General features: G+C 42.7%; 1 protein-coding gene across 1 annotated transcript in view; it reads left to right on the forward strand.

Moving 5' to 3' along the window:
- Nucleotides 1-3,095: 3,095 nt before the first annotated feature.
- The window catches only part of PLD5 (phospholipase D family member 5), a gene marked incomplete at both ends in the record, with an annotated part of 347,611 nt that continues 338,437 nt past the window's right edge, over nt 3,096-12,269 (forward strand). The window contains one exon of the mRNA XM_080920189.1: nt 3,096-3,284. Within this exon, the coding sequence (XP_080776315.1) occupies nt 3,096-3,284 (189 nt within the window). The remainder of the gene's footprint in view (nt 3,285-12,269) is intronic.

Below are 12,269 nucleotides of genomic sequence, written 5' to 3' on the forward strand. Positions count from 1 at the left end.
GAACTCAAGTTGTCAAGCTTTGTGACAAGTGCCCTTAACATACTGAGCCATCTAGCTGGCCCTGGCCTCTTAAGTATTATAATTTTGAATTCTCTCAAAGAAAAACAGAGCAAAACAAAAGTGGAGTATGGGGTGTTAGCTTTCATTGATCTATTCTTTATGGTTTATTGTGTGACCAGCATCAGTGAGGAGCTATTAGCACAGGAAAGGATCATATATGATATGGCTTTAGCTCACAAGAAGCCAGTGGGTTGGTGAGATAAATTATGTGTAATACTTATACTGCATTCAGCAGACTAAAGGGCTGTGAAAATGTTCAGGAAGAAATGCTATGGGAGTCATTTGTTAATTCCATAATGTCAATCTTCCCCTAATATTTCTTCCAGTATAGCAATATAACTGGTCATCTTCAGACATCTTTTTCTTCCTCCCGGTAGTTGGAATCAAATTCAATTTGATATAAAATGTTCTTTTGAACATCAACTGGAAAGTTCCATATGAATGTCACAAACAATAAACTTGAACAAGAGTCAAAGATGGAAAGGCTGAGAGTAAAATTTCGGATACCTAGGAGACTCATTGAGTCCACTTTATGCCTGGTGAGTTACACTAATGAGGGTCAGTCAGCACAATGCAGCAGGGATTCATGCTATCCATGCTTGGCCGAATGGGTTTTGAACATAACAGACATTATCTACGACTCAATGACAATGCTCAGTTCAGTAGTTTACGGTCACATATACGTATTGATAGACACACACTCCTTTTGCAGTGTTGAAGAACTGGAGATGATAGAAACTTCCAGAGTGTTTTCCCTTATAAAAAAAAAAAAAAAAAACGTAAAATCAACTCAGCTCAAAAACTGGCTTAATAGGAAAACCATTTGTTTAAATTCGTCTGTGGTTCACTATTACTCCAATTGGCTGTCTATTACAGGCCAAGGTGTGAAAGCTGCATACTATCTTCAGCATCATCCTGGTGAGTAAAAGACAAAAGTCCTCTTCCCAGAAAGACTTATATCCATTGTATCGAATTGTAGCCCTTTACAGTGTATGTTTACACTAAAAAAGAATGTAATAGTAAACAAAACAATAGATTATTTTAGTGTGAAATGGGAGATATTATACAATGGGATGTATTATACAATGGAATTCTTAATCTATTGTTGTCCTTCCTAGGTAAGTGGTCAACCAAAGAGCTACAAACTTAGGCGCCACCGTTTTTTTAAAGCCTGACTCGGGGACTTGTGTTTGCAAGTGTGATTTCTCCTTCAGTCACAGATCTCTCCCTGGAAAATGGGCTTCATAGCGTTTATCTTGTAGAATTCGCAGTGAGGTTTAGCTACAACTCATACGTCACTCTGCCCAGTAGCTGAGAGGTTAAGAATAAAAATTGTCTATTCGGATTCAGTTGCTTCTTCCTCACATGGAGTGCCCACAGGATTCTATTTCAACCATTATTTTTGCATAGCATTTGGAGAGGCTGTGTGAGCAAGAGCTTGGTCATGCAAAGTCTGGAATCTAACTCCTGGTATAGCCCTCCCTGGCCACTCTCATAAAACGGGGTCTCTGAATAGATAGGAGATCGGTGTCTTCATGAGTTTGACAGGTTCCAACTTGGAATGTCTGTCTTTGAAACCAACATCTGAGTTAAGAATATTGGGAGTTGGCTGAGCTGTGTGGGGGCACCGACAAGGGCTAGGCAAGTTTACCCTCTGCAGCCTTTTCAAACCCTATGGGTGGTTCTCAAATTTACATTGACTTTCCAGGCTTTTAAATTCGGACTTTGCAATCATTAACAATAGTTAAGTTTCCGTTTTCTGATCAAAACAACAAATCAAAAAGATGTTTTCAGCCATTGACTACAAGGGAGAGTGAAGAATAGAAATTTAAGATTCAATTATTAACAAGCCACCCTTATCTTCAGGCTTGGTTGTTTTAAACTGGACTTGGTGGTAAAGCCCTTGTGAACCTAAAAGCTGCAGAAAGATCCATACAGGAGTCAGTCACACACATCTAAGGAACAAAATTCAACTTATTTGCAGACTGGTGCTGGGTCGCCTCTCCTGAGGTATCAAGTCCGGACAGCTTAAGGACCCTGAATGCTAAGAAGTGACAGATCCGACAAGCTGGACAGGAGAGGGCTACCCTGGTTGGTAGAGAGGCATGAATCACATCGCGACATCCTCAGATGAAGTACAGTGCAAGGTTCACAAAAATATACATCCTCTAGGCCATTTATTCTGCTCTTGGTCAAGTCCCCAGGGAAGAGATCCCTGGGCGCCCGAGGTGGGAAGTTAGTGAACTTTCAGAGCAAGGGTAGATAGTGGAATCAGAAGGAACTGGAAGCACGCGAAGCGGTGGTGGTGGCTTCCTGGAGCAACGACCTCCGAGTCTTGCCCGCAATCGCGCGCGGACGGCGCTCACTTCCACGGCCGCTCGGTGGTTTGCCTGCGAGAACCCGCGCGGGCGAGGGCGAGGGCAGGGCGAGGGCAGGGCGAGGCAGGCTGGCAGGCAGCTGGGGAGAGGCTCGCACAGAGGGCGGCGGCCGGACTCAGAGCTCGCCTCGGGGCGGCTCCTCACTGCATCAACCTGCGGGCTCCCGCTCGGCCGCTGGGCCCCTCCCACCGCACCCCACCCCCGCCGCCAGCCCGCCTCGGGGCTCCGGTTCCAGTTGGTGCGGAGCAGCCTCGAGCGGAGCTCCCGCCCGGGACCGCAGCGGCAGCCGACGTCTCGGCCACCTCCGCTGCACCCTGACTTCTGCCACTCGGGAGCAGGCATCCACTCCTTCCCCGGCTCCCTTTGTCCAGTCCCCCTATCCGCTCCCTCCCCCATCCCTTCTCCCATCCCCTACCCTGCGACACCTTCCCTCTTCTGTCCCTCTCCCCTTGTCCCTGCTCCGGTGCCTCTAGCCAGCGCGCTGCACACCCCTTGGGAGATCGGCACCCCGCGTCTTCCGAGGGCGATCGGCACCCTGTGCACCCACCTCCCTCCTTCAGCTCTATCTCACCGCCCGCCTGGCCTGTCGCTCGCCCGCGGCTCCCTGCTCCCATCCCGAGTGGGTTGCGCGCCGGGCAGCCGCCTGGTCATGTCAGGATGGAGATCCGGCAGCACGAGTGGCTCTCGGCCTCCCCCCACGAGGGCTTCGAGCAGATGAGGTTGAAAAGCCGCCCCAAAGAACCCTCGCCCAGCCTGACCCGAGTGGGCGCGAACTTCTACAGCAGTGTCAAGCAGCAGGACTACAGCGCCAGCGTCTGGCTTCGGAGGAAAGATAAGCTGGAGCACGTAAGGACCATTCGCTCCCGGGAGCTCTGGGGGGCGGCTAGGTGGTCGATTTGAGCACAGGGCACTAAGGGTGTAGGGACCCTACTGGGATTCCAGCGGGCAGCCCGCCCTCCGGGCCAGGGTGCCTGTGTAGTTTGTCAACGCTGAGGTATATCCTACACTTTTTTTTGCTTAATGACTCAACTGCATGAAGAAAAGAAAGGTTCACTTTAGGTACCCCGGCATCATAGAGATCTCCTGACAGGCTGTTCCCTGGAGGGTTTATGTGCACCATGTTCTTGGGTTACCTGTGGTTGATAGCAGGGTTCTCTAGGCTTTGGAAGAGAAGGGTTTCTGTGGGATGTTCACCTGGTTCTTTGAAGCTGTTTTACTCAGTGCAGAAACTACAAAAACCTCTGCAATAAAGTTGTCGCTGGCGAACCGGAGCTTTTGGCAGCGTCTGCGGGTGATGCTAACAGGAGTTTTTAGGTAGTCTCCCCACCTGAGCTCAAGTGGAGAGAGACTCTGTGCTGAGAAAGGATAGATCAGAGGTCCCCAGCAGATGTAGATTCCCTCACCCCCTTCTTTCTCCAGCTAGTACTTGGGTTTTTGGCTCTGGGGCTGAGCCCTTAAAACTAACCATTCTTGAAAGAAAACAAGTCTTTTGACAAAGACCTTTTGGGAATCCACACTTAAAAATCTAACCAATCTTTTTAACCAAATGCTGAAATGAAACCAAAAACCTCCGGTGGGCCAGCAGTAGGTAAGAACTACTGGTAACCTCAGCAGAGCAGGAGAGTCCAAACTGAATCTGCTAAAGGTATGTGGAGGTTTCCTGGTGTTAGCGTCCACATCAGTAATGATTAAAGATAAGATGATGGAAAACTCTGGAAACTCGAAAATCCCCTCCCCCCCCCATGTACCACCTGAATCCCATATGGCCCCTAAAGCCACCCCTGAGCTTTGCCTCACCAACAGTGTACCTAGGAAGAAGCATGGGAGTGAGAGTATTTCTGTTAGAAGCCGAAAGGACAGTACGAGCCTTTTTGAGGGCCGGATTAAGTCATACCAATGACTAATTCTAAGAACCCTTATTTAAAGATCCTAGTTGAGTTGAGTAACAGGCTCCGTTTTGCAGGGAGAGAAGCAAAAGGGTGCCTTGGATCCTTAAGATAGGGGAGGTCGCCGAAGGATGGTGAGGACAGCAGTGCAAGTTGGCTGTTTGAAAGGCAACAGCCATACCTGTTTTAAAACACTAAAAAAAATGCTCACTCCAGGATGATGCTTGAAGGGGTCGGTGATGTCTGGAATTTATAGAGGCTCGATAGAATTATCATCATGTAACGTAGGTCTGGATGCTCATAAGAAAACTGGCCCCAACCTCGGGCCTCGGAGTGGTGACAGAATACCCTTTATTTTCATTTCATAACTGTGTGTTCATTTGCAGTGACTGCTTTAGGCTGCCCCATTTCCTTTATACTCTTACCGAAAATCAATAGTGCAACCTTCCACGAGTGAGTTACCCGGAGTCCCAGACGCTGCTACATACATTATACTGAGATGCTTTCCCCCTTTTTGATTTGCGTCGAAAGTGTTAGGCTTACCTCATGGGCCACAGCAGCTTCACCTTTCTGCTTTGAGTGTAGGATGCTTGGCTCTCCTGAGGATAAGAGATGCGGCAAAGGGAAGTTCAATTATTTGCAATTATGTGAGCATCTGTACTTCTTGCTCAGATGTCCTAAAGAGAGCATGGCATTCATTACAAAAAAAAAAAAAAAAAAAAAAAGTCATGTGCCTTATTTGATGTTTAAACCAGAGTACTATTTGTTTTGCTTTTAAAACTATATAAACTATATGTTCCATCTTTTATATTTGCCTTCAATTAGAAATGGAACTTTTATCTCAAATGATTTTTGGTATATTCTCTGACCTCTTTAAAATACTGTCATTTTAATGAGTTAGTGTTTATAAGCATGCTATGAAAAGATAAAGTCATATTAAGATACAAATTTTATTAGAACTCAAGCATTCCATGTTTACATATCCTGTTTTATGTGTTATGATATTTAGGCAGCTTGCTGTTAATTTGTATTTCAGTATATGAGATTTAAAAGCCTATAATATATGTATATAGGTGCTACATAGAACATGAAAATACCACACTAAGTTCATTATAAACTACAAACCTCTAGCTTTGGGGTTGCAAGGATCAAGTTGAGAGTGTCATGGAAAGTCAAGGGTAAGTTAAAAAAAATCACTCCTCTGGTTTGTTTAATCAGATAAGTGACCACCATTTCTTATTTTGTTGAAAAAAAAAAAAAGAAATAATTATGATAGAGATCACGTGCCTGGAAACAGTCTACTTGGCCATTTGCTGCTTTGAAAGCCAATCTAAATATTTAGGAAATAAATAAGTTATGACTTAAAATGACACATACATTTAGTCATCACAGTAACGGGATTCCCCAAGATGAATCGTGGCAGTGCGTGGATTCTAGCCAGACTTTAGAGGTACGGCTTAATCTGAAAGTCAATAACACGGTACAAAGTGACAGCTAAATAATATATTTCTGCCCACTTTGCTGAAAGCGAGAGTAAGTTATCTCTTCCTTTGGCTAGAAGACATCAGAGGAATCTCAGGCTGCACAAGAAGAAAGTGACAGGAGCTGGATTAGGACACATTCACTTCATCTTACACTTGGTCACATCAGTTGAGACTTAAAACGAAGATTCATACGTAATACCCCAAACCTCCGTAGTGGGTGCTGATGCAGGGACAACCTGGCTGCTTGGTGATTTCTGGGTCATCCTAAGGCCTCAGAGTGAGAATAAGTAGCTGTTTGGACATAGTGTCATATGTCCAAGTTCCAATGGGATCTGTAGTCCAGCCAGCCTAGGCTACAACACATGTGGTCTCAAAGCACTGATGCAATCAACAGAAAGACAGAAATACATGTAGGGAAACGTCCCATTTCTAAGGCATAATTAGAATGTGCAAGAAAGTTACATCCTTTACGGTAAACCCTGAACTTCAAATTCTGCTTGTATGTTTGAGAAAATTGTAAGTTTTGGTTGCATACAGAACATTTTCTTGCTCGTTATGAGTGAGGCTCTTGGTGCTTAGAACAGTGGCTGTTAGCCTTTCTAATGTTGTGACCCTTTAATATAGTTCTTCATGTTGTAATTACTAACCACAAAAATTATTTTGTTGCTGCTTCATGCCTATAATTTTGTTACTCTTATGAAATGAAATTTAAATATCCAATATGCAGGATATCTACTATGTGGCCCTCAAAATGGTCATGACACACAGGTTGATAACTGCTAGCTTAAAGTGTTTTGCATCTTGTTCTGTTTCAGAATTCCTACGGCTTGAGAAAGCAATGGGGCTGGGAAGCAATAAAAGCCTTATTTGGTGTAGGATTCTAGTATTTTCTTGAGGGATATTATAAAGAATTATGGCTTAGCATATGGGCAGGAGCCATCCTTGGAATCTCCCTAGGTTGGGTTCCTTTGAAGATTTTGGTTGTCTCAGAGGACAGTATGACACTTGGTGTCATTTGGCACTGGATGCTATTCTTGAACTTTCTGCTATATTTTTCTATTGGAAAGAGAGTGAGAAGAGTCTGTTCTGCTCAGTTGTCAGTTTTATGCCAGTGATGTGACTTTCCAGGTTATATGGGTGAAAGAGAAGCCTTGTTTTGTTCTCTGGATAGTCCATTGGGTCTTGCTAATGTGCTTGTAAACAAAGGTTCTCATTAGACAGACGTGATTTTACTCCAGTTTCAGTAAAAGAGACAGCTATAGGTGAAGGTTTTAAATACGAAACAGTCATATTTGAGAAGCTATGCATTTGCAATGGTGATTACATGGGGTATTCTTTGTCTGTATTTCAGGCACGGATGCCCTATATGTGTCAGTCAATTTTTTTTTAAATTGTGTGTTTTATTTATATTTACATTTCAAATATTATCCCCTTTCCCTGCTTCCCCTCTGCAAACCCTCATTCTATCCCCTCTTACCCTGATTCTAAGAAGTTGCTCCCCTACCCAGCCATTTACTTCCTCCTCACTGCCCTAGCACTCCTCTACACTGGGGCATCAAGCCTTCACATTACCAAGAGCCCCTATGCCCACTGATGCCAGACAAGGCCCCTTCGACTCCTTCAGTCCTTCACCTAACTCCTCCATTGGGGTCCCTGTGATCAGTCAGATGGTTGGCTTGAGCATCTGCATCTGTATTGGTCACTATCTGGCAGAGCCTCTCAGGAGACAGCCATAACAGGTTCCTATCAATGTGTACTTTTTGGCATCAGCAATAATGTCTGGGTTTGGTGTCTTTATGTGAGATGTATCCCCAGCTGTGGCAGTCTCTGGGTGGCCTTTCCTTCAGTCTCTGCTCCATTCTTTGTCCCTGTATTTTCTTACTCTGTCAGGAGCCATTTGGAGTTAAAATTTTGGAGATGGGTAGACCCATCCCTCAATGTGTGTATGTGTGTGTGTGTGTGTGTGTGTGTGTGTGTGTGTGTGAGTATGTGTGTGTGTATGTGTGTGTGTGTGTGTGTTGGGGGGCATGCCTAACCTCTGGATATGGGCTAGAAAGGTTCTCTGGTTATCAGACAGACTTTTTAATCGCTCTCCTCATCTGTACAGGCTGCTAGGAATTCTCTTCTTCTGAGTCTACCTGCCTGGCAAAAGGAAGTACTAATGCCATTGCTCATTACCCTATTGCAACGGCAGCTTAGAAGTTAGAATCTAGAGATGGCTCCTGAAGTTTCTACCCACAAGTGATGTATCTGTACAGCACACACCTATTAGCCAAAGAGAGTTTCGTGGCAGAGATTCACTTGAAAGGGATGTAAAGGGGGATAAGGCCAAAACCCAGAAAGGAAGGAAATGTATCTTTTCCTAGCCCTCCATAGGACCACAATGAAGCACTCAGTGTATTCTTAGGACTGGGGTTAGATGATCAGTCATGCACCCATAGGTAAACTGACTTTTCTGGTCTTCTCTGATCTCTGCCTAAGTATGTCTACCCCCCCCCCCCCCCCAGTTTTCACATTTAACATCAGCTTGCCTGTATTCTAGTCATAGCCCCAAAGCATATGGACCTTTGGGCCATTAGGGATGCTTCTAGTCTTTGTCTGACTTTCTGGGTTTAACTCTTCCTGCCTAGTGGCTACTTGCTTAGCACCTGCCTGGTCATTCTCATCTGGCTTCTTTGCCTCTCAATCTCTGTTGATCAATGCAAGTGGGACCAGTTTTTTAGAGCTATCCCCAACCCTTGTTTCCTTTGTGTCTGGGATGAGAAAGATGAAGAGGAGATGAGTAAAGAGTAAGTGACAAGGGACAGGCTCTGTTGGTGGAGTGCTAGCTGCACAAACATGTGGACACAAGTTTGGATCTTCAGCACCTCCATGAAAGCTCAGGGCTGCAGTGTGTGTCTGTAATTCCAGAGCTGAGGTAGGTAGAGACAGACAGATCTCCAGAACTCACTGAACAGTCTGTCTAGATGAACTGAAGTTTCAGACTCACTATGTGGCTCTGCTCAAAAAGAAAATAGAGGGTAGCTAAAGAATATACCTGCCATTGACCTCTGGCCACATGCATACACCCCTCTGCTTACATGTATGTATACATGCAAGTGCATGTGCACACACGTGCACATACATACTCACACACACAAAGAATAAAAAATAATTTTTAGTGTTATCACAGTGAGCATTGTTATTTTGGTCTAGTGTCTTAACTTTAAAAAATGTCTCCTCTAAGTGTGTTTTACACCTGCTTTAATTGTTTGTATTACCAGCAAATAGTAAATAAATGTCAAGTTCACACTTGCCTCCTGCAATGTATTATTCACATGATGGACAAAGAATAGAGCAACCTTGGCCACTGTGGTGCCGGTTTGTGTTATATAATGCCATTAATGTCCTACAGAGCACATCCATGGAAGTACTGGGCTCCACTGAGTAGATCAGCAAAGCATGGAGACACAATTCAACCCCCGGGGATGAATCTTTAAAATGTTCCATTAAAAAATCAACCAAACGCAGAGATTGGCAAACCCCGAAGGACAATGATGTTCACCAGGATTAGTTCCTGTGATTGTAGATAATAGAAATGGACAATCTGGGTAGAGGCAATGTTCTCTGCCTCTCAAACCCATCCACTGAGAAGGGTACATTAGGTGTCTCAAGGGCTCTTTCTAATGGATATCAGTGGGTCCATATATTGCCCTTGCCCTTGCTACAGTTAACATGTATTTTGCACTAATGGACTTCTCTCCCTAAGGAACAGTACAACAGCTTGTTTTGAAATTTTGTTTCCTCTGGACTCTATTGGGTGTGGCTTATTGTTGATTATTGAGTTTAACCATGGCCTGTGACATATCACATTCAATACATTGAATTTGAGAAGCTCAAGATGACTCAATTGAAGCTTTATCTTCTCATCCATGTGGCAGTATAAACACCAATTTCTGACTTGTGTCTCTAAGTTTTCCTTACGGACTTCTTTGTCTATCCCAGGCATACACCTATAGAACAGTCTTAATGTTCTGCTTTAGCTCGAAGGTTCAAGAGATGATGGATTTAGCCTCTAGGATGTGACAGTAGAAAACGTATGTTCTCATACGGAATTGACAGGGAGATGGTACACAGGCAGAAAGGTGGACAGCGTGGCAAAATCCTACCCCAGAAATATCACCCGAGTTGGCAACATCTGGGCAGTGAGTTACCTGGGGTCCATCCCTTTGCAGTTGTGCTGTGAAATCTTAAGATGCAACATAAATGTCACAGTAGAGTAGAGATGTCAAACTGCCATGCTTAAAGACACACACCTTCACAACAAAAGGTACATAGTCGTCCCTTTCTTCCCCACTCTTTTCCCCTTCTGTTTCTATTCCCCTCCTTTCTCTTTTTCTTCCCTCCTCTCCCCTTTCTTCTCCCAGTTTTCTCTCTGGCTCATTATGGAGTCCATCTGTTCTGAAACTCAGTGTGATTCAACTTGCAAGTGATTCTACTGTTTCTGCTTCTCTTGTTCTGGGGCCACATGTGTGTGTCACAAGGCCCATCTTTCTAATTCTTGTTTAAACACAGAATGATGAGTTGTATTTTGAGAAATTACAAATCTAGCCCTTACTTTAAAAAAATAGCATGTCAACTCTTCCCAGGTAGCCTTACTTTCATTATAGAGATCACTTTCAACTGGCTGGTGTTTAAGGTTCAAGTCAAAAAAGGAATGCTATGACCACTTAGATGATAAATGTGCTTCTTTATTCTCTAGAACATAGGCAGCCTTGTGCACATGGCATTTACCTGCAATGAGATGTGACCACTGTCCTTCTCCCAGGAAGCTGTGAGATTAGATCCAGATGTAGCCTGAAGATTCAGGTTGGGAAGACGGTCCACTGACACAAAACCTCTCACCCATGGAGGCACAATTACTGAGAATCTCTTTTATGTGAAAATTATTGTTAGGAGATTGTGAGGGTTTCAATTCAACAAGTATTTTCTGAAATATGAACTTGTTGAACCTGAATAATACACAAAAGACCAGGCTAGGGTACATTTTTGCAACCTGTTTACAGTTTTATAAGTACAGCTACAATATGATTATAGTTTTATGACTAATAAAGAAAAAGCAAAACAATATAATGCTACTTAGAATGGGATAAATTACAGTTAAAATAAGTGATTAATACTGTTAGATATTGTTAATAATAATTAATTAATATAATTTATCACATTGTCAGACTAATAGAAAAAATTACATAGATGGGCTCAGCAACTGGGGTAGTTAGTTTAAATTTTTAACTTGACACAATTTAGAATTACTTGGGAAGAGAGTCTTAATGAGAAATTTTTTAGATCAAGAAATGGCTTGTGATATATCTGTGGGAGATTGGCTTGATTACATTAATTCAGGTGAGGAGGCCTGCATGTATTCATTTCTGTCCGTTCCTGTGTGCCAATGTAGTATGACTAGTTGCAGGCTCCTGATCTCTTGACTTTTCTAAAGAAAACAGGCAAAGAAAAAGTAAATCATTTGAATATTTGATGATATCAAGTATCCAAACATGATAATTCTCAGCGAGAAATAAAAGCAACCTTAATATTCTGATAATGAATTTCTGGAGGAAAAATCCCATGTAATGGTGAAATATTAAGAATTATCTGCCTAGATTATGTGAAAGATGCATGTATCATACTTTTACTCATCAATGTGTAAAAACTCATAAGCAATGTCATAAGGCAAGAAAAAGAAATAGAAAGTATAAAAATTAAAAAGAAAATAATAAAATTATTACTGTTGCCAGATGATGCAATTATCCACATTTGAAAAATCAAAGATAAAGTGTAGATATTCTATATGAGTAAATAATTATACTAGATTTGACAGGTAACATAATCAGAAAAGGAAAAGGTACTTAAAATGGGAATTTAAAGGCAAGTTATTAATTCGTAGCAGACAGTGCAACTTTGAGTGCCAAAAGGTAAGTTTTTGGCATATTTAACAAATTAATAATGTCTTTGGGCTTGTCAGGCTCACTAAATAAAGTAAAATTAAGTATTAGAAATAATTCTAAAGTAAAATTAAAGTTACTATCATTTATATTATCATAAACTAACAAACACTAGGAGTAAGTTTAATATAAAGGCCCTTTTTAATCTCCCACCAGAAGCAATTCCTAATTAAGATCTAGGGAGCTTGTCTGTATATGTACGCAAACTGAAGTTTATATGGAAAGCAGAGGTTCAAGAGCAGACAAGACAGTGATGAAGAAAGAAGGAACTGATCGTGGACATCAACACTTATAATAAAGATCAGTTTGTTTACTCAGTATTGTGACAGTATGAAGGAAAATGGCTTTATAGGCTCATGTAATTGAATGCCTGGCCCCCAGTGGGTGACACTGTTTGGGAAGGTTTAGAAGGTGTGGCCTTGTTAGAGAAAGTGTGTTACTAGAGGGGGATCTTGAGAATTTTAAAGACTGAACATTTCT

The sequence above is a fragment of the Micromys minutus genome (genome assembly GCF_963924665.1).
Source record: "Micromys minutus genome assembly, chromosome: 1".
NCBI classification, from domain to species: domain Eukaryota; kingdom Metazoa; phylum Chordata; class Mammalia; order Rodentia; family Muridae; genus Micromys; species Micromys minutus.